The sequence below is a fragment of the Lissotriton helveticus genome, chromosome 11 (assembly GCF_964261635.1).
Source record: "Lissotriton helveticus chromosome 11, aLisHel1.1, whole genome shotgun sequence".
Classification (NCBI taxonomy): domain Eukaryota; kingdom Metazoa; phylum Chordata; class Amphibia; order Caudata; family Salamandridae; genus Lissotriton; species Lissotriton helveticus.
This window is the reverse complement of record NC_136072.1, coordinates 768,531,183-768,556,160: the sequence shown is the minus strand read 5'-3', so window position 1 is coordinate 768,556,160 and position 24,978 is coordinate 768,531,183. Positions and strand designations below refer to the sequence as shown.

Genomic DNA, 24,978 nt, shown 5'->3' with positions numbered 1-24,978 from the left:
AATGGTAGACCTGAAGCCATGTTTTCCTTGTCACACTAGTATATTGCACAATAAGTGCTGCAGCCTACAGGTGACATTTACATTTCGATGCTGTGGGTGTAATTTCTACAACATACACTATGGTATTACAGGAGAGTTAAATATGCCAATCATGGATTAGCCAATTCATACCTGTTTGAGGGGTCCGGGGACACACACTGAGCAATGGACGGAAGTGCGTGTGTGGGGAGTATAAAACATGTGTAAAACAAATTCAGCAAAAACTGGGGGTAACCAAGTAAAAAGTGATTTTCCCATACTTTTGAAGTTGGTTGGATTGCCTGCACAGTTTAGGGCAGAGTTCTTCAATCTGTGGGGCGCCCTCTGACACCATCTCAAGGCGCGCCTTCCACTCTTCTGGGGATTTTTTTTTTACTGGAGAACTCTGGTATGGTTGGAAGGGGGAGGGAGGGGAAATAGATGGGTCACGACTTGCCCATACTTTTTGTCATTATCATGTTAACCGTCCCAGGAGGGGGTTAATTGGTTCAGCTGAAATGCTTCAGCTGCAGTAAGAGGCAGGAAGTCTCCTCTGCTGAAACTGAAAGCAAACGAACGTCCTGCCTCCCACTGCAGCTGAATCATTTCAGCTCTATGAATTTAAGCCAGTCCTGGGAGGGTTAGCTCTTCCCGGAAAGGAGACAAAGTATCGTTTAAAATTACACAAGCAGGTGAGCAAAATGCCAGCCAGCTATGTGTTGCTTAAACAGTCTGCAAATTGCTTGTCTTGAAACTAAATATGGTTATAAAAAATGAAGTATGTATTCATTTGTAATGTGACTTTTCTGTCTTTGTTCCTTTGTATTATCAGCCATGGATCATTCAGGCAGCCAGCCCTAGAACACAATTAAAAGTTCTTTCTATTTATATTTGCTGTTGAAAGTATGCACCGGCAAGTGCTGACAATACAGCTTTGGATGACTGCTTATTTTTGTACCACCTGGGACATCAAAATAATGAGCTGGAAACCCTTATCATAAGACTGGAAGTTTGTTGCAAGATCAGCACATTTATTTCCTACACCCTGATCCCTGGTTCATGGCATAATAGCAATAGTTTAGCATATCTGAAACCCTACGCCAGGGCTTTAAGTGGGCCGGGTCTCACATGGTCTGAGCACCGGCAGTTTTTTAAAGGAGGCCTCAAAACAAGTCTCTATCGGGTTCTGTTACATGTCCCTGGCACAGGCGGTCCATTTTTTCCCGGACTGCAGTGACAGTGGCACATTGCTGTGCGCATGCGCACCCTGATCACTTCTCACTGGTGGAGAAGTTACGGCATGATGTCATGCCAGGTGAGCATTGTAGGGGAAGGGAAATCCTTTAAAGAGAGTAATTTTCTCTCTGGATTTCCCTTCTCATTTTGAAATGCAGGAGCAGCAACATCGTCTTGGCCAGGGCTTTAAGTGGAAGCTTTTTCAATATTATATGCAGGCAATATTTGCTGCTTATTTTTCATATATAACGAACAACCATTGGCAAAGTCATTAGTCTTGTAGGTATGATGTTACTTGTATCATATATCTGATGCAATAACAGAAACAGCAAAAAACAAGTTTGGCGGCACACTATGCTAAGCACAGATTTTTACCCTATGTATTTGTAAGCCATGCCCTTAATTACATAGGCCATGCCCCTTTTAGAGCCCCCCCCCCAGTTTTTTTTATTCCCACTTAAAGCCCTGCCCTACGCCATCGTCAATAACATAATGAGTTACTTCAAGTGTCTGGGAATGTCCCCTGCATTCAGACAACTGACTCTTCATTCTCGCCCTTCACTTTCAAGCTCACCCTGCACTCACAGCAATCACAATGCCCTCACACTGTTCACCATGCACTCACACTGATCATCATGCACTCATATCAGTCACCCGCACTCACAGTGCACTCACTCACACCTGCACTCACCGTGATCACTCTGCACTCACAATGCACTTGTGCTGTTCACCCTGTACCTCACCCTGCTGTTACACGAGCACACTACTCAACCTGCCCTCTTGTGAACTTCACTCGCCTGTCCCCCTCACTGCTCAATCTGCAATATCACTCAAATAAGCACATCACTAACCACACATTCATTTGTCCCACTCTGTACTTACATCCGCACCCAAATTCATATGGTCACCTCACTCACCCTGCACTCACTCCTCTCACCCTCCTCTCACACTGTCAAATCGCTCACCGTGCACTCACATGGGCACTCCTGCCACCCACACAGTGCAGAGGTTTATTGTGCCTGCTACAAAGAACATGTACCAAGCAAATCACTGAACTGAGTGTGGGTAAACAATGAGTAGTGCTATATAAAAAGTGAAATATTTGCCAGAAAGGTGCGATAGAGAGATGAGGTGCATCGTTGGTGAGTGGCAGTGAAGAAATTCATTAAGGAGGAGGAAATGGGGAGGGGCAACGAAAAAGACTGTTACACTGTGTGTGACCAGTGGTAGGGCTAGCCCTGGCTAGGAGTGTTAGCCCCCAACCAAATTTCAGGTCTAGTTGCGCCCCTGTACATAAGAATGGACATGTCGTGCCCCATCAAGGTTTTCATCCTAAATTACAAAAGGACACATTTACATGCACTGCAATCCAGCCTTTCAGGGGGCCCCTTGATAGAGACAGCACTGTTTTTGCCCTGAAGGCCTGGAATAATTCCTAAACAGATTCTTGTAAATACCGTTTTGTTTAATTTCTTTGTAATGTGATTGATGTGAGGAAGTCTATTACTATTTGCAGAGAAATGTGTTTGTTTCATGCAACAACCATAAAAAGTTTATTTGAGATTCAAGCAGGTCCTCACATATGAGAAATTGGAGGATACCACAGATATTATTCGCTGTACAATTAGTGGGCTGCTGCTTTGTTACAACAGTGAAAATACATCACTATCTCGGAATATTAGATTAATATTCAGCAGTTCCTTATAGGACACTTGACTAGTAATTGCATGATTACTTATGCATTCTGAGATAAATACCAGCAGACGTATTCTATGAGAATGTTATTTGATACAACATGTCACTGTAAATGCAAAATGTCAATAAAAATAAGTTACAACAAAAACAAAATCTCTGAATATTAGATGTAAACGCTTTTAGAATTTTGACCACAGTGCTTGTGCAAAGTTAGTAGCCTGGCTAAAGAGGGTATGGCAGAGCTGAAGTAAAAAATTTCAACTCAAAGCTGTACTGGACAGGGGCCCCAAAAATAGTTTTGGCCCAGGGCACCCAAAATCCTTAACATGTCCCTGCCACCACAAAGTCTGTCAGACAAAATTGCGCTGAAGTAAAATAGACATCATTAATTTATTATTAGTTCTATTTTTTTTAAACATAAGCCCGATATGTCCTAAACTCCCACTGCTTCAGGCAAGCAACTTATTGTACCACTAAAGAATTCTCAATTAGGTGTTCGTTCAGCGCTCCCTCTGTGGACTTTCAACTTTGTCTTCGGATGGTTGGTGGGCAATTATCCCATTATAATGCTGCCTAAAACGTTTGGTAATGATTTCTAGAGAAGAATTGTTTCTCATGTACCAGCTCTGAGCTAGGGAGTGCTAGAAAAATCTGACAGCACGGTCTCCCTACAGTCCCTGTTTTGGCTGAAAATGTCTGCAGAGTATTCAGGTTTGAGAGAAACTACTATCAAAACTCACTTGGCTTTCAGCTCGTCCTATTTATGTGAGATTGGGTTCTCAGCACTTGCGGTATTAAAGACTAAATACCGTTCAACCTGGGGATGGCAGTGGCAAAAATCCATCCACAGATTGGCAGTCTCTGGTGAAAAACTGGCACACTGGTCACATATATGTTGGTAGTATTATCAATCTATGTCATGTGTAAAACAAAGTATCCGAGTTAAAACAATTTGCGCACATTTTATCTTGGAAAATAGTGTTTGGAGCAGAGTAATAAGCCTCTGTCATTTCACCACACCAACTCACAAACCTGCAGTTTACTAAACACTCTTATTGTGTCGAATATTATTTGTTCAATATGGCCTGGGATATGCGCGTGGCGGTCGATTATGTAGTGTACCAGATTCCAGAAACTTCTGTCAGGTGGTTGGGGCTCAACATCTAAAGAAATTCAGCTGGGGGGGGCTCAACCTACAAAGGTTTGAAGACCTCTGGTTTAGGGGGTGAGTATATGAACCAGATTGAGAAGAGAAGCATTTGGGGAAAGTGTCTAAAAGGAGGCAAAGGTTTTGTTGCACATGAGAATTAAAGAGCTGTGACATAAGATTCAGCCTTTGCCTCTAATACACTGCTGGGTGTCCTTGTAGATAGCTTTGTGTGCAATGCTGCGAATTCTTGAAGAAATGTTTGCAAAAATGGAAAAAGTTGATGTCTCATGTTGGTTTTAGCCTTTTGTGCTGTTGGGCAATTAGTTCCTTCAATAGGCTGTTAATTAACATTTCAGTGCTAAAATGGGTTGTAAAATGCACCATTTGATCCCACCTCTAGTTTTCTTATATGGCAAAACACCACTTCTGCAGGGCGAAAGTAACTCAGTAACGCAAAGTCATGAATAGACACCCCAAGTGAGTATGGCAAATATACGGATCCTGATCATCCAATAGAACAGTGGCTCTTAACCTGTGGTCCGGAGACCCCTAGGGGTCCGCAAAGCCTACTCAGAGGGCCCGTGATTGCTTGGGAAATAAAATAATATTAACAGATAATGTGCATACAAAACGTAAAATTGAACATTTTTGAAATGTGAAGGAATTTGGAGTCTAAAAATGAAGCTGGTATTCTCAGATTAATTGGTGGGAGCGCTGCAAGTGAATACAACAGAATATAGTGTGGACGAAGAGTGGCCTTGATTTGATTTAGAAAACCTCCAACCTTCCTATTAACATTTTCATTGGATTTTTTGGCATTTTTTGTGTGAATTAAATAAAAATATTTAATCATTTGTGTATTTGTTTGATGAATGTGTGTTTCTGATGACTCAGTGAGGGGCCCCAGATTTCAATGATTCAGTGGAGGTCCCCTGGTTTCCAGTAATGATTAAGCAGGAGTCCCCTAAATCAAAAGGTTAAGAAACACTGTCATAACAGATTAAAAGTCTAAGATGCACAAGAATCAAGATAATGAATATAAAAGGGCGACTGTACTACGTTTGTACTCTTAGCCTAATTTAACCCCTTGCGTGCTGCCCTCAGCCGTTGGCCGACGGCAGTACTACCTCCCTAGTGCTGCCATCGGCCAACGGCCGACGTAGCCCCACCCACTCTTCAGAACACCCGCACCGTTAAGGCGTTAAGGTATGGCATCTGGCTACATATCCAGAAGATTAAAGAACATTGGGGACATTCTACAGCAGTTTAAACAAAATGAAGAACGATTTAAATATCAAGTCCTATGAGGAGAGGCCTGAATATGAAAAGGTATACGTACTAGCAGTATGGAAAGAATTTCTGGGTGATGGAGATATTCAGATTAACAAATAGGATATGCACAGTACATGAAGCTGCATTTTTCAATGAAACAGCATTCTCTCAGAGCTATAGAATGGTTATGTTATGAGACTAGACTACAGAGCGCTTGTGAAGCTAAAGAAAACATTTCACAGTCAGCACAGTGAATGCATATAATATCCTCTCTGTCAAAGTGGTAATTTAAGGTGAACTGAAGCCTTTTTTTTAAAAACATTTAAGAAAGGCAAAGTCTTGGAGGCAAATGTCACGAGTATGCAAGTATAAAGCTGGAGATCATATAGGGTCCGTCAGAAAAAAAACAGACAGAGAAAGGGCAGAGTGTACAGGCTTGGCAGCCCTAATTTGCAAGAAATTCTAATTATTTGACAGTTTTTACTTTCTTCTTTTGCAGAACGACAAGTCTAACTTTTATACGCGTTTCTTTTGAAGATAATACAATTTTGCCCAACCACCTTAAACCTGTGGTGTTGCTAAGCCGTATCCTTTCCCTGTGAGGACACACATTAGCAGTACTCACCAGCTAAGAGTCCTGAACCAGGGAAGCTCGTATGAGTGATACACGTTGTAGCCAATCATGATGATCTCCTGAAAACACTTGATCTGCACACACATCACCTGAAAAAAAGTAATATTGCACTATTTGTGAGTGACACATCAATAGTTAATCTCACTTTAAAGGAAGGAAACCAGAAATAATAATTACTATCACAAAATGTCACCATCACAAAAAAATTGTATTTCTATGCTACAATTAGTGCACTGTTGAAGATAGACTTTGTTAAGAACTCATTTACTCGGGACTAGAAAAGTTCTATATAGCTGGAATTACTGTCAACCTTTTCCGCGGAGGCAATGTGTAATGCTACAAAAATTGTCTTTCCTGATGACAATGACTAAACTGCTTTCCTTCTAAAAAGAAAAACAAGTTACTTACCTTCGGTAAAGCCTTACCTGGTACAGACTATCTAGCCACAGAATATTTATTATCGTAGAATATTCCCCAGGTGTCAGGCTGAATCCAGAAATTGTTGAGTAATCCCCTTGCACACCAGTATGTGACATCGTCCACACCAGAAGTGATGTATGCAGTGCCTATAAAGGCGCCACCCCAGCGTCTTTCACTGTTTTTCGCACCAGAGGCACAGAGCCAAACTAAGGAGGAATGACTAGTGTGCCACGTGAGGTCTTGAAGGATCTTTGCAATTGTGAAATACAGACAGTTTTCAGAACAGGGAGGATGGAAGAGTTGATAAGGAATCTGCAGCTAAATAGAGTTACTACCAGATAAGGCATTACTGAAGGTAAATAACTTGACATTTGATGGAGACTTCTAGCTGCAGATTCCTGACCTTAGAATAGATACTAACGCAATTCCTTACTGGAGATGTGTCTGCAGACGGTGTTACACTAAGAAGTTCTGGAGGATTGATCAGGCAAAATGCCTATCACCCTGGACCTGACCGTCTAGGCAGTAGTATATGGCGTATGTGTGAAGCAATGCCTACAGAGCTGCTTGACAGATATCCAGAAATGGGACCCCTCTTGCCAATGCAGTGGTCGTAGCTTTAGCTCTGGTACAATGAGCTCTTAAGCCCTCAGGGGGCTGCTTTTTGGCCATTGCGTAGCAGATTTTAAAACAAAGGACAATCCATCTGGGTACTTGTAAACTGCTTTTTCTTTCTGCGTACCCATAAAACCAACAAAGAGTTGATTATTCCCCCGGAAGTCTTTGGTGCAGTTAATATAAAGAGACAGTGATCTTTTCGAGTCCTTCTCTTTCTTGGTAAGTTGGGGGGGGCAAAGAAAGTAGGCAGCACGATAGTCTGCCGAACATGAAAAGATGTAACGATATTTGGTAGAAAAGAGGCATTAATCTGAAGGACCATTTTATCCAGAAAAACGGTTGTGTACAGAGAATGAACTGACAGGGCCTGCAACTCGCTAACCCTCCTGGTAGGTATTATTGCCACAAAGAAGACAGTTTTAATGGTCAGCAGACTTAGAGGGCAGCTGTGCAAAGGATCAGAGGGGGCGCACATGAGGAAAGGGAGGACTATATTCAGGTCCCATTGGGGCATAATGAAGGGTGTAGGAGGAAACAAAGTTGCAAACTTTAAGAAAACAAGTATCAACTGGTGAATTGAACAGGAATGCTTAGTCCAGCACCTGCACAAAGGTGGAAATGGCGGAAAGGTACCACTTAACTGTGCCCTAAGCAAAGCCTTGCTGGGCTAGGGAGAGCACAAACAAAAGAACTTCAGACTAGGGTGCAGACAAGGGATCAACAGATTTGGTTGCACACCAAGCCACAAATCCGTCCCACCAGCTGGAATAACTCGTTTTCGGGGAGGGAAACATACAAACATACCTCAGGAGGGAGATTAAACACCCTCAACTGTCACCACTCAATCTCCATGTATGTAGGAGGAGAGTGTACAGGTTCAGGTGCAGGACGCTGCCCTGCTGCTGTGACAAATATCTTCCCGATGGGGCAACCTGATCAGAGGATAGATGCTAATGCTCAGGAATTCGGGATTCCATACTCTCCGTGCCCAATCCGGAGCCGCTAAATGACTTAGGCCCAGTCATTCTTGATCTTCCGGAGAACTCCACTCAAGAGGAAATGAGTCTCTGATTGAGAGCTGCCTTGGAAACTCCAGCACGCAAAGGTGCTGACATTACACATTCTTGGCAGTGGCAAATAGATCAAAGCAAGATATTCCCAAGTCTCTCAAGACACCTTGACCTACATCTGGATGGAGAAACTTTTTGTGATCACTAGAGGCATCTGCAGCCTAGTTTGTCTGGTGGGGCTCTCGGAGAGCCCACCAAATGTTTAACCACTAGGAATATACCCTAGCATTCCAGCCATGTTCAGAGCAGACGGCCTCTTGGCACAGGGTCCACGACCCCACTCTGCATTGCTTGTTGCAATACCACATGGCGGTGGGTGTTGTCCGTGAACACATGAACCTTCCCTTGATGAAAGGAAAAAAGACTTTCAAAGCCAGGTGGACTGCTCTTACCTCCAACGAGTTTATGTGGAGGTGAGACTACGCCAAAACCAGAGTCCTCTGATCTCCACCTCTCCCAGATGGCTGCCCCAAGCCAGGAGTGATGCACAAGTTACTTACCTTCGGTAATAATATATCTGTAAGAAACATTAGTAGTGATAGATTCCTTACCTTAGAATTACTCCCAGGCGTCAGACTGGATCCGGAAAGTTTTTCATCAGCAGTACCCCTGAGCATCGGTAGGCGTCATCGTGCGGCTCTGCGAGCGGCGTTGGTGTTGTCGTCGCGGAGCTACTTAGATGCGCCAAGCGCGCTGACATCAGTTCTGTCCACAACTTTCCGCGCCAGGAACGCAGAGACATGCAAGATATTGACCACTGGTAACTTGAAACTAGGGTCCTGAAAAGGGATAACCCTAGAAATCAGTTCGCAGAACGGAGAGGATGCGTGAGGCGGTAGGGAATTTATAACTACTAATGTTTCTTACAGATATATCGGTACCGAAGGTAAGTGACTTGTGCATCTGAAAGAAACACGTAGTGATAGATTCCTTACCTTAGAATAGATACCCCAGCAATACCAACCCCGGTGGTGGGTCTGTGAACCAAGATCACACCAGAAAGTCCTGGAGAACAGAACGGCCAAAGAAGCCGTCTCGCCGGACTTGGCTGTCCAGGCAGTAATGCTTGGTAAACGTGTGCAACGAGGCCCACGTAGCTGCCTGACAGATGTCATGCAAGGGAACTCCCCGTCTAAAGGCAGTAGTGGCTACCGTTGCCCTGGTAGAATGGGCATGCAGCCCCACCGAAGGCTCCTTTTTAGCCAAAGAATAACAAGCTTTTATGCACAGAACTACCCAACGAGAGATGGTCCGCTTGTGAACAGCCCGACCTTTCTTGGCGCCCACGTAGCCAACATAGAGTTGGTCATCCACCCGGAACTGTTGTGTGCGGTCCAGATAGAATTAGTGCGCACATTTTGGGCCCAGACGGTGGAGCCTCTCCTCCTCTTTTGAGGGATGGGGAGGCGGAAAGAAGGTGGGCAACGTGATGGTCTGCCCGATGTGCAAGGCAGGGACAAACTTCGGCAGAAAAGAAGGCCAAGTCCTTAGAACAACCTTGTCCGGATGGACAGAGAGAAAAGGAGGTTTAGAAGAAAGTGCTGGAGATCACTCACTCTTCTGGCAGAGGTGATGGCCACCAGGAATTCAGTTTTCAAAGTAAGAAGACGAATACGTCAAATATGTTATATCCAGGTTCAAGTCCCACTGAGGCATTATCAAGGAAACAGGAGGGAAAAGATGAGTAATGCCTTTTAAGAATCTATTTAAACAGGGGACTTGAAAAGGGAAGGCTTATCTGGAAGCCGTAAAAAGGCTGGAATGGCCGAGAGATAGCCCTTGATAGTGCCCAGAGTAGAGCCCTGCTGGGCCAAAGAAAGCAGGTATAGAAGGACCTCTGAAAGAGGGGCCGAAAGGGGATCCACAGCCTTTGCTGTGCACCAAGCCACAAATTTATTCCACCTGCAGGCGTGTACCGTTTTACATCACAAACTTCAGGAGGCAGGTCAAAAGACGTTAACTGCCACCGCTCAATCTCCGCGCAAGGAGGTAGAGGCTGGACAGTTTGGGTGGAGGACCGTCCCCTGCTGCTGCGACAGAAGATCCTCCCAAAGAGGCAGTCGTATTGGACGGGAGCGATGGCCATGCTGAGTAGCTGCGGATACCATACTCTTCGAGCCCAGTCTGGTCCACAAGGATGACTTGGGCCCTGTCGCGCCTGATCTTCTTCAGCACTCTGGATAGAAGTGGTATAGGCGGAAAGGCGTAGTAGACCGCAACTCCACTCACGATGAAAAGCGTCGCCTAGCGAGTGCCACCTTGGAAATTCCAATGCGCAAAACTGATGACATTGCGCATTCTCTTCGGTGGCGAACAGAACTAACTAAGGCTCTCCCCACTGGTGAAAGAGTCCTTGCGCCACGTCCAAGTGCAGACGTCATTCGTGATCCATCATGCACCGGCGGCTGAGTTCGTCCACCCTGGCGTTCAGAGAACCTGCCAGGTGTTGAACCACCAAGGAAACCCCCTGATGTTCCAGCCATGTCCAGAGGCGCAGAGCCTCCTGACACAGGGTCCACGACCCCACCCAGCCCTGTTTGTTGCAGTACCACGTGGTGGTGGTGTTGCCCGTGAACACCTGCACTACTCTTCCCTGGACAGAGGGAAGGAATGCCTTCAGTGCAACCTGGATAGCCCAAAGTCCAGAAGGTTGATATGGAGCCTGGACTCCTACAGAGACCAGAGGCCTCTCATCTCCGTCTCTCCCATGTGGCCGCCCCATCCCAGAAGGGACGCGTCCGTCACAACGGTGTGTTCTAGTTGGGGAAGGGAGAGGGATCTGCTGTTGACCCAATCGCGATTCAGGAGCCACCACTGCAATTGTCGAGCAGTGCCCTCCGAGATCTGGACGTGATCGGACAGGTTGTCCTGACCCTGTGCCCACTGGAACTTCAGGTCCCACTGCAGAGCCCGCATATGCCATCTGGCATGATCCACTAGCAGGATAGAGGAGGCCATCAGGCCCAGAAGCCCAAGGGTCATCCTGACTGAGATAGAGGTTTTAAGATCAGAATCATAGCCTGAATATCCCGGACTTGTTGTTCAGGAGGATAAACCCAAAACTGCGCCGAGTCCAGAACAGCTCCGATGAAGAGGAGCTTCTGAGAAGGAATTAGGTGAGACTTTGGCACATTGATGGAAAACCCCAGCAAATGCAGGAGGTCGCCATAGTCTGGAGGTGGGAGACGACTGCCGAGATAGGGGAAGACTGGAACCCCTGATCTGCGCAGATGAGCTGCGACCACCGCCATCCCCTTCTTGAACACCAGAGCGGCGCTGGTAAGGCCAGCGGGGAGCACAGTAAACTGAATGTGCTCTTGACCTACCATGAACCGAAGGAAACGCTGGTGGGCCGGCAGGACGGGGATGTGTAAATATGTGTCCTGCAAATCCAACGCTACCGTCCTGTCTCCAGGGTCGAGGGCAGACAATACCTGAGCTAACGTCAACATCTTGAACTTCCCCTTCCGGAGTAAGCGGTTGACGTTTTTGAGGTCCAAGATAGGACGCAGGCATTTGTCCTTCTTGGGGACCAGAAAGTACTGGGAATAGCAGCCACGACCTACTTCTGTCCCAGGAACGCGCTCGATTGCCACCTTGGCCAACAGGGCCAAGACTTCATGCTGAAGAAGTGCAAGATGGTCACCCGACATGCGGTGGTACTGAGGTGGCATGGCTGGAGGAGTATGCTTGAAGGGGAGGGAGCAGCCCCTTCGGACTATTTGCAGCACCCACCTGTCCGAGGTGATGTTGCGCCAGTGGTGGAGATGATGGAGGATTCTGCCACCCACGGGCGTTTGATGGGCCTGAAAGTTTAGACTAGAAAGGCTTGGAAGTGGATGCTGCGCGGGTGGAGGTGGACAGACCCACCCGCTGGCCCCCAGAACCGCCTCAGCGGTTCCCACGGTCCTGGCCGCGCTGAGATTGTTGCTACACCGGCCTGTGGCTCTGAAAGGAACGTGGTGGGGCATCCCTTCCGTGGCCATGAAAGGAGCGAAAAGCAGAAGGCGGAGGAGGCAGAGTGGCCGTAGGCGCAAGGACTTGCCCGTAGTCTGCGAGTCCTCTAAGCACTCCAATTGCACTGTCCTCTTTGTTGCCAAAAGGCGAATGCTATCGATGGGCATGTCCATCAGGGTGTTCTGGACATCCGTGAGAAGCCAGTAGCCCTTAACCAGGTGTGGCGCCTAAGCGCCACCATCGTGGAAATCGCCCTACCCAGCAAGTCGGAGGTATCAAGCCCACAACGAATGGTGAACTTTGCTGCGTCTCTTCCAGCTGCTATAGCTTGGGAGAGTACTACCTGGGCCTCCTCGGGGCAGTTGGGCAGCACCTGCACAACCGTGTCCCACACAAAGTGGGAGTAACAACCCAAGCGGCATGCGGTGTTCACCGACCGCAGCCCTAAGCTGGCAGATGACAACAGCTTCTTGCCAAGCTGCTCCAGCTTCTTGGAATCCCTATCCGGAGGTGTGGAAGGGTATGCGCTTTGGGAAGTGCAGGCTTGAACAACCAAGCTCTCAGGGGTGGGATGTTGGGAGAGTAAGAGGGGGTCGCCCGGAGCCGGGCGATAACGTCGGGCCACATTCCTGTCCACAGGAGCCCATGGGTTGGGCCTGGACCAAGTGCTAAAAAGAACGTCAGACAGTACATCATTAAAAGGCAGCAAGAGCTCTGAAGAAGTTGCCTCTGGTTGAAGTATTTCAGTCAGGAGGTTAGTCCGGACGGCCACTTTAGGGAGTTCGAGTGGAGAGCCTCAGCCGCCCTAGGCAACACCACTGCGTAACTTGCTCCCTCCTCCGAAGCCACGGAAGGAGGAGACAGCATGCCAAGATCAGGCGAAGTGTCTAGACCACTGGCATCCCCCAAATCCTCTGCCTAGTTCAAGTTCAAGTTCAGGTATTTATAAAGCGCACTACTCACCCATAGGGTCTCAAGGCGCTGGAGGGAGGGGTTTACTTTTTATCGAATAGCCATGTTTTCAGTTCTTTTCGGAAGGAGATGTGATTCTGAATAAGGCGGAGGTGGGTGGGGAGTGAGTTCCAGGTCTTGGCAGCCAGGAAGGAGAAGGATCTGCCACCCATGGTGGTTTTTCGGATGCGCGGTACTGCGGCGAGGGCTTGATTGGATGATCTTAGTTGGCGGGTGGGATAGTAGAAGGACAGTCGGGTGTTGAGGCATTCGGGTCCTAGATTATAAAGGGACTTGTGTGCGTGGGTAAGAAGGCGGAAAGTAATTCTTTTGTTGACGGTAAGCCAGTGGAGGTTTTTTAAGTGACCGGTGATGTGCTCTTGGCGCGGGATGTCTAATATGAGTCTTGCTGATGCGTTTTGGATGCGCTGGAGTTTTTTCTGCAATTTTGTTGTAATTCCGGCGTAGAGCGTGTTGCCATAGTCCAGTCGACTCGTGACCAGTGCATGGGTGACAGTCTTTCTTGTTTCGAGGGGGATCCAGCGGAAGATCTTTTTGAGAATGCGAAGGACGTTGAAGCAGGAGGACGATACGGCGTTGACTTGTCTGGACATTGAGAGGGAGGAGTCTAGAATGAAGCCAAGGTTACGTGCATGGTCTGTGGGTATGGGCGCAGATCCCAAAGCGGAAGGCCACCAGGAGTCGTCCCAAGCTGAGGGGGAGGATCCTAGGATGAGCACCTCCGTCTTGTCTGAGTTGAGTTTTAAGCGGCTCTGTTTCATCCATTCGGCTACTTCTTTCATACCTTCGTGAAGGTTGTTTTTGGCGATGTTGGGGTCTTTGGTGAGGGAAAGGATTAGCTGGGTGTCATCGGCGTAGGAGATGATGTTGAGGTTGTGTTGACGTGCAATGGAGGCGAGGGGACTCATGTAGACGTTGAAGAGGGTGGGACTGAGTGAGGAGCCTTGAGGTACGCCGCAGATGACTTTGGTGGGCTCTGAGTAGAATGGGGGGAGTCGGACTCTCTGTGTTCTCCCGGCTAGGAATGAGATGATCCAGTCTAAGGCTTTTCCTTGTATGCCGATGTTGTTAAGGCGTTGTATGAGGGTGTTGTGGCAGACAGTGTCGAAGGCGGCGGAGAGGTCGAGAAGAATGAGGGCCACTGTTTCACCGTTGTCCAGGAGTGCTCGGATGTCGTCGGTCGCCGCAATGAGGGCGGTTTCGGTGCTGTGTTTGGCTCGAAAGCCGTTCTGTGTGGGATCCAGGGAGTTGTTGGATTCAAGGAAGGCTGCTAGTTGGCTATTGACGGCTTTCTCGATGACTTTGGCCGGGAAAGGGAGTAGGGAAATGGGTCGGTAGTTTTTCAGATCTGAGGGGTTTGCTGTTGGTTTTTTCAGAAGGGCGCTGAGTTCGGCGTGTTTCCATATTTCTGGAAAGGTGGCGGAGTCGAAGGAACAGTTGATGACACCACGGAGTTGGGGAGCGATGATGGAGTCAGCTTTGTTGAAGATGAAGTGGGGGCAGGGGTCAGAGGGTGAGCCAGAGTGGATTGAGTTCATGAGGTGAATGGTGTCTTCAATGGTGATTGGGTCCCAGGAGTTGAGGTAGTTGTTTGGAGGAGTGGGATCTAGAGTGGGTGGGGTGAGTTGGTCATTGGGAGTATTCTTGAAGCTGTTGTGGATGTCGGCAATTTTGTTGTAGAAGAAGGAGGATAGCGCATCGCAGAGGTCTTGGGAGTTAGTGATGTCGTTGGATGCTGCGGGAGGGTTGGTGAATTCTTTGACGATATTGAAGAGTTCCTTGCTGTTATGAGAATTGTTGTCGAGACGGTTCTTAAGTGCTGGTTTCTTGGCGGATCGGATCAGTTGGTGGTGTTTGCGGGTGGCTGTCTTGAGGGAGTCCATGTTGTCTGAAGTTGGTTCTTTTCTCCAATTCTTCTCCAGGGTGCGGCATGTCTTCTTGGATTTTTTAAGGTCATCATTGAACCAGGGTGCTTTTTTGCTGGATGATTTCGACTGGTGTTTTTTCAGGGGTGCTAATTCGTCCGCACTGTGGGTAATCCATTGCCTGAGGTTGGCGGCCGCTAGGTCGGGGTCCGTTGCCAGGGTGGGAATGTTTTGGCTGAGTGATGTGAGGAGTTGTTCGGTGGAGATTTTGTTCCATTTTCTTCGGGGAATGGGTTGTAGACGGTTGTGGGTCAGGGTTGTTTTGTAGCTGAAGTGAACACAGCTATGATCCGTCCAGTGGAGGGCTGTAGTATGATCGAAGGAGATGTGCTTGCTGGAGGTGAAGATAGGGTCGAGCGTGTGTCCGGCTATGTGAGTGGGGGAGTCAACAAGTTGTTTGAGTCCGAGATTGGACAGGTTGTCCAGAAGGGTGGTGGTGTTGTTGTCGTGAATGTTGTCAAGGTGGTAGTTGAGGTCTCCTAGAAGAATGTAGTTCTCGGAGGCGAGGGCGTGCGGGCTGACGAAGTCAGTGATGTCGTCACTGAATTGAGATCGGGTGCCTGGGGGCCTGTAAATGAGTGTTCCTCTAAGTGTGGTCCTGGGGTCGGTGTGGATCTGAAAGTGGAGGTGTTCGGCGGTTGCAAGATTTACGTCAGAGCTTGTTGTAATTTTGATGGTGTTTCTGTGAACGATGGCGATGCCTCCTCCAGTTTTTTTATTGGTGCGGTCTTTTCGAATGATCTTGTAAGTGTCCGGTATGGCTATGGCGATGTCGGGGGCAGAAGATTCATTCATCCATGTTTCAGTAAGGAAGGCGATGTCAGGTGACGCAGTGTCGATTAGGTCCCAGAGTTCGGTTGCGTGTCTGTGGACCGAGCGGGTGTTCAGTAGGATGCATTTCAAGTTGTTGGGTTCGGAGCTGTGTGTGGAGGAAGTGTGTTTGGTGAGGGTCCTGAAGCCGGTGAACTTACAGGAGAGGCAGGAGAATGGGCCGTGGGTACGTCCTGGGGTAGCTGCGCAGCAAAGAGGGGTGCGTCCAGCGTTGAGGGCGAGGAGAGTAGCGGCGTCATAAGTTACTCTGGGGGGTTGGGAGCGGCATGGAGCAGGGGGACGGGCGCTGGGCGCGGTCCAGGCGCGGACGGGCGCAGACGGGCTTACCTTTGGCGCACCTTCGGCGCACCTTCGGCGCGACTGGGGCGCTTCCGCTGCGCGTGAACGCTGCGCGCAATTGCATCTGTCATAAAGGATAATGGGGGGGAGGGGCGAGGGAGGGGCAGCTGGGAGGCGGGTGCGTGCTGGGGAGCCTCGCTACGAGGCAAAACAAACTAAATGGCCGGGTAGGATAAACAAATAACTAGCCAGGCGGCCAGTCCGATCTACAATGCAGTCAGCAGTACAGCCAAAACCCTTAGAGCAAATGCGAGTGCACAATCAATATTAAAATATTCAGCAATGCAAAATAGACAAATGCGAGCACTCAATTGATGGAAAAACAACTTAGTAATTCAATTAGGCAAGATGCGATCACACAATTAATAGTAGAACTAATCAGCAATTCGAATTAGGCAGATGCGAGCGCGCAATTATTAATTCTATGATCAGAGAAATGCGAAGCAGTCACACTGAGATACTAGTCCGGGTCATCACCTGTCAGGTTCCATCAGGGAAGACACTGACGAGGCATACGTTTGTGATTGGAACTACAAATCTCATGATTCCATGCAATGATCACGATGACGTCATCGCGCTTCCGAAAGGGCGTTACTCTTCTCCTCCGAGGGAGCAGTGGGTGCCAGTTACTCTTCCAGCTGAGACGCCAAGTCCTCGAGGTCTGGTAAGGGTGCAAGGGTGCAATATTACTGCTGCGGAGGCGGCATACTTTTGGTATCCTGACTGAGTTTACTGCTATCCCGTTGGTTGAACCTCACCCCGGGTTCTTGCGGGAGAGCGGAAAGAGCCCAGTTTGTTCATATTGTGAGCAAGCAGGGGGTTTGATTGCCTGACATTTCTATTGCCGAACAGAAGGGAGGCGGCTGCCTTTCCTATACCTTGAAGGCGTTCTCTCCTTGAGGAGTGGTTTATTATCCTTGGGAGATCGCTTTGTTTACTTTGTCCTAGCCGTGATTATGAACGGAGGTGTTCCTATAGTACCATTGTGAATTGCTCTGCATCAAATCTTCCTGGGGAGTCCTCGGCACATAAGGAAGATATAGAGCGTTAGTACTTGAATATCATTTGCTTTTCAGTACTCACGTGGTTAGTGAGGTGGATGCCCAACAAACTGTTCTATATCGATATTCTGAGACGTATCAGAATTTTGGGTACATTCATTTCAATTATAAAAGCTTGACAACTGTGGAGCTGGATTATGAATCTGTCCTGAATTTAAGGAGCATCGTATTTCATGCACTGTCTGTTTACATGCCTATGCCTGGGGCCCTCTTTGTATTGTTTTGCTACAGGTGTACCGGATATTACTCCAGTCAGCCCTGTACCTCTGTAAGGCCCCGCACAGCATATCTTTGGGTAGGTTACAAGAGAGCCTGAAGAGAGGTACGGGTAAATCAGTGCAATCATATTGTTAACGTGTTGTTTCATTCCTTAGATATGCACAGCGACTTGATAACCACTACATGCTGACTAGAATACGAAGGAATTTTTCTTTACAGGTATATAGATAGGGTACTAAGCAGCTGTAGACTTCTAGTAGAATCCAGGTTATGTGTAATTACAGTGCATTACCTGATTGTTCTGGTCTTACAGGACTCCCTCCCCGCTGTCCCCATCCTTCCCTTCCCCCGCTTGATCACTCCATGGAGTCTGTATACTAAATCAGACCGTGGTGGTATCGAGAGGTGGACCATAACGAGCAACATACGACCCTGAGGATCCAAGGCTGCGCCAGAACCACACTGCTGTGCGAGAGGGTCCTTAGGCCCCTCCCAGTCCTCTCCTTCCTCCGAAGTGTGTGAAACATGCTGAAAATAAGGAGGACGGACATAGGGGTAGAAATGCCCCATCGGTGTCGGAATTGGCGCCACGTCCGGTTCAGGGCTGAAACCAGGGACGATGTCGGCAGTGGTACCGGACGACGTCGTAGGTGGTACCGGGAGGTGGGGTCGACACCAGTGGAGCTGTGATCAGGTCAACAGGTGTCGCCCGGGATCCAAGCCCAGATCCAGGGAGGTCCTGCGGCGCCGGAGCCGATGGCGCCACTGGGGTTGGAACCACAGATGTTGGAAGGGCAGGACCTTTAGTCAGGCCCACGGGCCCGAAGGTGCGCAGACGGGGCCAGACAGCCCAAAGAGTTGGGCCATGGCAGCAAGAAACTCTTGCACCTGTGCAGGTGTCGCCGACGGACCCGAAAAAGGCGGGTAGGCCGGCGGTGATGTCGCAGGCTACGCCGGAGCCGCGGGGTGGCACCATCCGCATCCTCAGCAGCGAAGGGCGAGGGGAAGTCGAAGAGCGACGGCGCTTCTTCGACTTCTTTTTGGAATGCTTCAACTTACCTGAGCCCGAGTGCAAAGACTAGGATCCAGAGGAGCAACAGGGAAGGCTCAACGACTGGTCCCTCGAACTCCCACGGGACCGGGACGTTGAGCGGCACAGAGCCAACTGCCGGACTTCCAGCAACTTTCCGCAAAGTCTTCGGCGCCAATGTCCGGCAGTCGGGGCACAACTTGGAGTCGTGATCACACCCCAGGCAGTAGAGACACTGCGGTGTGGGTCCGTTACCGACATCATGCGGTGACAGTCCCCGTAGTTCTTGAAACCGGGCATCCCTGCGACACTAGGAGTCCATAGACTCGAAAAAGCTCAGTTAAAAATTTACTGGGGGTACGTGCTCTTCCAGATCTGCGTTTGCTGGCGCGAAAAAGAAAGAACTGACGTCAGCACGCGTGGGCACGTTTAAGTAGCTCCAGTGACGCCATCTCGCCAACAACGATGCCAACAACGCTCGTGGAGCCTACCGATGCGCAGGGGTACTGCTGACGAAAAACTTTCCAGATCCAGTCTGACACCTGGGGGTAATTCTAAGGTAAGTAATCTATCACTACGTGTTTCTTTCAGATATATCTGTCACTACTGTGAACATTGTGTGGGGAAGGGAGAGGGGTCTGCCACTGAATCAATTGGGGCTCATGATCCACCACTATAGATCTTTTGGAGTTACCTCCAATAGCTAGATCAGGTTGGAGATATTCCCCTGATGCAGTGCCCACTGGGTCATCACGTTCCACTGTAGAGCCCACATATGCCAACGGGCATGTTTTACCAAGATGTAGGAGGCGATGAAGCCCAGCAGCCTCAGAGTCAGTCTCACCTAAAACCAGGATAGAGGCTAAAGATCAGAATCATAGCAGAATATCCTTGACTAGCTTTTTCCACAGAATAAACTGGAACTGTACTGCATCCAGAACAGCTCCAATGATAGAGTGGGTAAGAGAGGGAGTCAGGTGTTACTACAGCCTGTTAATAGGGAACTCCAGCAAATGCAGGAGGTCCACTGTAGTCTGGAGGTGGAAGATAACCGTCTGGTACAATCCCCCTTTCAGCAGCCAGTCATCAAGGTAGAGGAAGACTGGTGCCCCTAACCTGTGAAGATGGGCCACAACCACTGTCATAACCTTGGTGAACACCGGAGGAGTGCTCGTAAGGTGAAAGGGAAGCAAAGCGAAATGAAAATGCCTGTGGGCAGGCAGGACAGGGATATGTGAATAGAAATCCTGCAAATCCAGCCCTGCCATCACGTCTTCAGGGTTGAGAGAAGAGAGCAGCTGAGACAAGGTGACCATCTTGAATTTTTCCCTTTTCAGGAAGTAGTTCAGGGGGGCATAGAATAGGATGGTGGCCTCCATCCTTTTTCAGCATCAGAAAGTAGCGGAAATAGCAAGCACCACCTACTTCTGATACAGATACTATCTTGAAGGCTCCTTTGCCAAGAAGAGCCAGTACTTTCTGTCACAATAGCAAGAGGTGGTCCTCTGTAGTCCAATAGGGGGAAAGTGGCAAAGGGAATGGGGTCATTTGGAATGAGGGGGGCATAGACCCGCTGGACAATTTGAACCACCCACTTGTCTGAAGTTATTTATCGCCACTGGTACAGGTGGTGCCAAAACCTGCGACCAACCGGGTGCCTACGGCGGAACAAAGGCAAACTAAAGAGGCCTCTGAGTTGTGGTTTCTGGGGAGAGGGGGGGCGGACTGGGTCTACCTCTGGCTCTGGTTCCCACAAAAGGACTGTAATGCTTGCTGGCCGTGGTGGCTAGGCAGAAATGGGCGCAACTGATAGCCCTACCGTAGCCACTGGAGTGGAGGAAAGCGGCTGTCATGGGGCCATGGTGAGCCACAATAACACAGAGGTGGCCCTATTGTCCTTAATTCGTCCCAGAGCCAAATCGGCCTTGTCGCTGAAAGGGCAAGTCCCATCAAAGGGCATTGTTCGTAAGGGGTGCCTGGACAACCTCCAAAAAGCCATTATTTCTCAGCCAGGCATGGCGTTGAAGCTCCACTCCCAGCAAGTCGTTGGTATCCAATCCACATCTTATCATGAACTTTGCAGCATCTCTTGTCAGCAATTGCTTGGGAAAGTATGGTTCCAGCTTTATCTAGATCACAGGCAGCACTTGCTCAACCAGATCCCACACTGTGTGGGCATAACAGTCCGATAAACATGCGGTGTTCATGGACCTCTGTGCCAGGCGAGTGGAAGAGAAAATTCCCTCACAAAAGGTATTCAGCCTCTTAGATTCCCTATTCGGTGGTGTGGTAGGGAATGCACCAGGAATTATAATAGAGGTTGATGCATGGACCACCAGGGTCTCGGGGTGGGATGCTGGGAGAGGAAGGCTGGGTCCCCGGAAGTGAGGCGATGGTGATGAGCAATAGTCCTGTGTACAGGAGTGCCTGTGCAGAGCTTGGCCCAGGCTCAAGCAGGACATCTGTGATGGCTTCATTAAAGGGGAGTGAGGATTCTGATGAAGATACCCCTGTCTGAAGCACCTCCTTCAAGATGCTGGTCTTGATCTCTTGATCTTGACCGCGGACAACTGCAGGTCCAGGACCTCAGCTGCCCTCTGGACCACCATTGCAAAAGAAGCTCTTCTTTCTGTAACCACTGTGGGAAGAAAGAGGAGGAAGTGTCTGGTGAGGTGTCCATACCACTGCGTTCAGCCAAGACCTTGTTTCGAGTGTCATTTGCCATGGACTCTGCAAGGGGAGAGAGTAGTCACAAGGATCATTGGGTCCCCACACTTTGCATTCCTCAGAGGGCTCCTCAGGGATATAGAGGGTCCATTTAAAATTCAAGCCGTGTGGGCCTGGTCAGCACCAGAGCTGACATTGCATGACACCAAACCGGCTCCATATCGGAGTCTGAATTCACAATGGGTTTGTTGCAGCCCATGAGCGTCAACAGTGACAGGAATGGCGCAACTGGAGCGGTCTCCTGAGGAGGTCACAAAGTCGTGGCCAGGGATGATCCACTTCCGCCAACAGATCTTAAGGGGCCATCTGATGCGAAGGGCGTAGCCATCGGCAGAGCCCCAGGCAAATTACCTCCTGAACCCATGGGGTCAGAACGTGCTCCAGAGGGATTTAGCCGCCCAAAGATGAGGGTGATGGCCCTGTAGAATTCACTGTTGGGTGGTGGGCGTTCCGACTACAGGAAACTCAATGAAGCGTGGAGCAGACCCAGTGTTGGGCACCAGCTGTACAGTAACAACATTGGAGCAGGGCCCAGATTTGTGGCATTGCACTCTTGCGTCGCCCAAAAAATGGGAGTGACTCAGAGATGTCGAAGTGCGCTTCAACTTTTTTTTATGAGACTTACCAGAAGTCCTGGAGCTTATCCGTATCCACCCTGTTGGTGCGGAAAAAAAGCAACTGAGGTCAGAGCGCTACGGTTGCGCCTATATAGGCACCATGAACATCACTTCTGGTGCGAACGACAACAACGCCACACAAAACATTTCCAGATCCATTCAGATGCCTGGGGAATATTCTACGGTAAGGAATCTGCAGCTAGAGCTCACTATCAGATATAATGGCTATACACGCATTATGGTGGTCCGTGGCTGAACGGTCTCACTGCTAATTTCTTACATGACCTCTTCTTACAATTAATTACAATTACACAGAGTAATGACAGCAACTTTCAGCCATTCCTCCTCTTGTACCATGACTTGCTAAGACTCTGTATCCTAAACCAATTTCTAAGACCCTTCAATTACATTGTGGGCCAACTCTCTACAAATGCATCCAGCTTTGTACCTGAAAAATAAACCAGTGAATAATCAGATGTCCTAAAGCCACAGCAAATGAGAAATGTAGTGCCTTTGGAATCTGCATTACAGCTGTTCTAGAAAGGAGCAATTGATGGGGGTTTCAGTTTGGGTTTGAATCTTAACCTCCAAGATTCAAGACCAAACTGAAGCCTTGTGAAGTTATAATTCATTCACATAACATTGAAAAAACTACACAAACTCCTTCCTGGTTCCTAAAAAAGCGAACGCTGTGGTCATAAGTATTTACTCCTTTCTACTTATCCACTCCTTGTCTTCACTAGACATGGCTGATAAGAAATAGCAATGATAGCTTGCTTTTGATACAACACTCAGCTGTCTGGGCTTCAAGGCTTCCGTAGTGCTGTACATCACAAGTATTGCCATTACCACCCTCTCTCAAAGGTTTCTATACAGAGCATTTCATTTTCTAAGTTATGTTACCAGTAACTGATAATATAGAAAACAAGGTGGTCCTCGATATTGATTCAAATAAAAATGTATAAGTATAAATTATATCTTATTTGTGCGATTAAATCCAAGCACCTTGATTCAAGCAAGAGGGGAGATATATTAGCATTGATATTATTTATAAACACATTAATTGCATTGAAAAACAGTACCCAAACATAGCAATTTGAGCTAAACAAAATAGATGGATTTAAGCCACACTCTGTATTCTTGTTATACCAAGATTTGTATATTTATTTACATCATCATAAAACAATTATATATATATACGGCGCACAGGACTGTCAGAGTACAGTCAGAAGAAAAAGGAAAAAAGGGGGTGCTCTCGTGATTTTGAGAAGGAAGAAAAGGAGAGATAATTGTTATGTACAATAATACTATTTACACAAAAAAAGAAGCAGTAGCTATCCGCTGTAATATGGGCCTGTCCGCATCAATTAAAAAAGGGGGGGGGGATAGAATTAGGGTGGAGGAGGTACAGGCCAATTATGGTAAACCGTCGACGTTTCGACCCTATTGCTCCAGGGGTGTTTGAGACCTCGGCTGCGGGTCTTCTTCAGGACAAGAACAGTAGAAATGGGGGAGGAAGGGCTTAGTTTGGTTTCCAAGATGATCTAGGCCGTGGTCCAGCAGGTTGTCTGGATCGAACACCAATGATGCTGTGAGGAGGAGACCTCCGTCTGAGCGTCTTAGAGGCAGGTCACCTGTCTAGTGGAATGGTGGTGGGCTGGGATGTCACTGATAGGTAGTGGGCGCAGCGTGGTCGCGGCCTGTTCAACTGGATCAGGCCAGGGGTGGTGTCAGGTCGAAATCCTACCGGGGCCCCCACGGGCAGACCGGTGGTGGTGGCCCTTGAAAACGCCTTGAACCAGTCTAGTTGGATTTCATGTGAATAGAGGTAATAAGAGGTACCGGGGTTACCTCTTGAGTTCGTGTATGAAGGTTTAAAGCTAGCAGATAATTACGGGCCGCTGGTCGTCGACTCCCAACCGTACACCGGCTAAGCACTTGATTCCGGTTTCAGGTAATTGAAAGGAATGCGAGGTACCGGGGTTACCTCTTAAGCCAGTCTTTGAAGGTCTCAAGCTAACGGATGATATCTTGCAGCTTGTGGTCCGCTCTCAACCACACACGAGTAACTGATATGCAGGATGCTCACACATGATGTACAAGCATGCTTAATCCCGGGCGATGGCCTTGCTCACTCTTTCTCAAAGCTATGTCAGTCCTCAGTCAATATAAGGACACAATGCCACATAGGCCCTACAGTTATTGACTCCACTGAAGGAGGTGCTCTGGACTCTCAATGGCTCCTGTGTCTGCAGGTCAAACAGTTCTCTGTCTGCTGATTTTCAGACCTTGCCTCATGAAATTGCCACTGGGAACAAACTACGTTCTCCATCCTATTATCAGGCATACACACACCATGTGTTAAAGAAGAGCTCAAAGCCAGCACAGATAGGTCACTACTTGAAGCGCCACAGACACACTGGATGTGCCCGTTTTCTTTCACATTCCCTGCATGAAAGCGTATTCAGTTCTAGAGGAAAACTGGAAGTAACCTCTCTCCTTCCAGACACTTACAATGGGAATATGTGTCTGGATGTAGAAGCACATAAGCTGTGAGTCTTTCCAGACTGTCACTGTGGGAATGTTTGACAAGGTACAGAGCCACACAAGTTGTCTGCTTTTCTTCTACCCACACTGTGACTAAGTGTTTAATTCTAAAAGTACAAAGGCGGTATTTTAAGTACAAATCTCATCTTCTCGGATCAGTGCTGTCCTCTGATGGTGGTGAATATATGTGCTTCTGAAGCATGCTTGTAGCAGCCTACCTGCCTTTACAGCAAGACATATACACAAAGGATAGAAGCAACGACCAAATGGCAGTTTGACCCAGGTATGTGTTCACATTGAGTGTAATTAATTAGATCAATCCTCGTTCAATTTCACATAAGAGGGAGACAAACCGTACATCCACTTATAGAGTGTTTGGAATGTGGCATCTTATGACCCATGTGCCTCTAGAGCAGACTATCTAGTCAAAAAGCAATTTTCCCTTTGGGTTTATTAGTCAATCAGCTAACTATTTCTTTCTTACATCACAGATCAGTCATTCACTCATTCAAATGTAACCCCAATTTTCACTAAAACAGTACCTCTGAAGCTTATGTATAAAACTGTTCTGCTTTATTCCTAAAAACATATAATCTATTACACAAATGAATAAATATGTGATAATAATGCTGAGATCAAA

General features: G+C 48.0%; 1 protein-coding gene across 1 annotated transcript in view; it reads right to left on the bottom strand.

Moving 5' to 3' along the window:
• The window catches only part of CDS2 (CDP-diacylglycerol synthase 2), a 432,047-nt gene that overhangs the window by 243,089 nt on the left and 163,980 nt on the right, over positions 1 to 24,978 (bottom strand). The window contains exon 4 of the mRNA XM_078666643.1: positions 5,997 to 6,094. Coding sequence (XP_078522769.1) covers positions 5,997 to 6,094 — 98 coding nt within the window. The remainder of the gene's footprint in view (positions 1 to 5,996; positions 6,095 to 24,978) is intronic.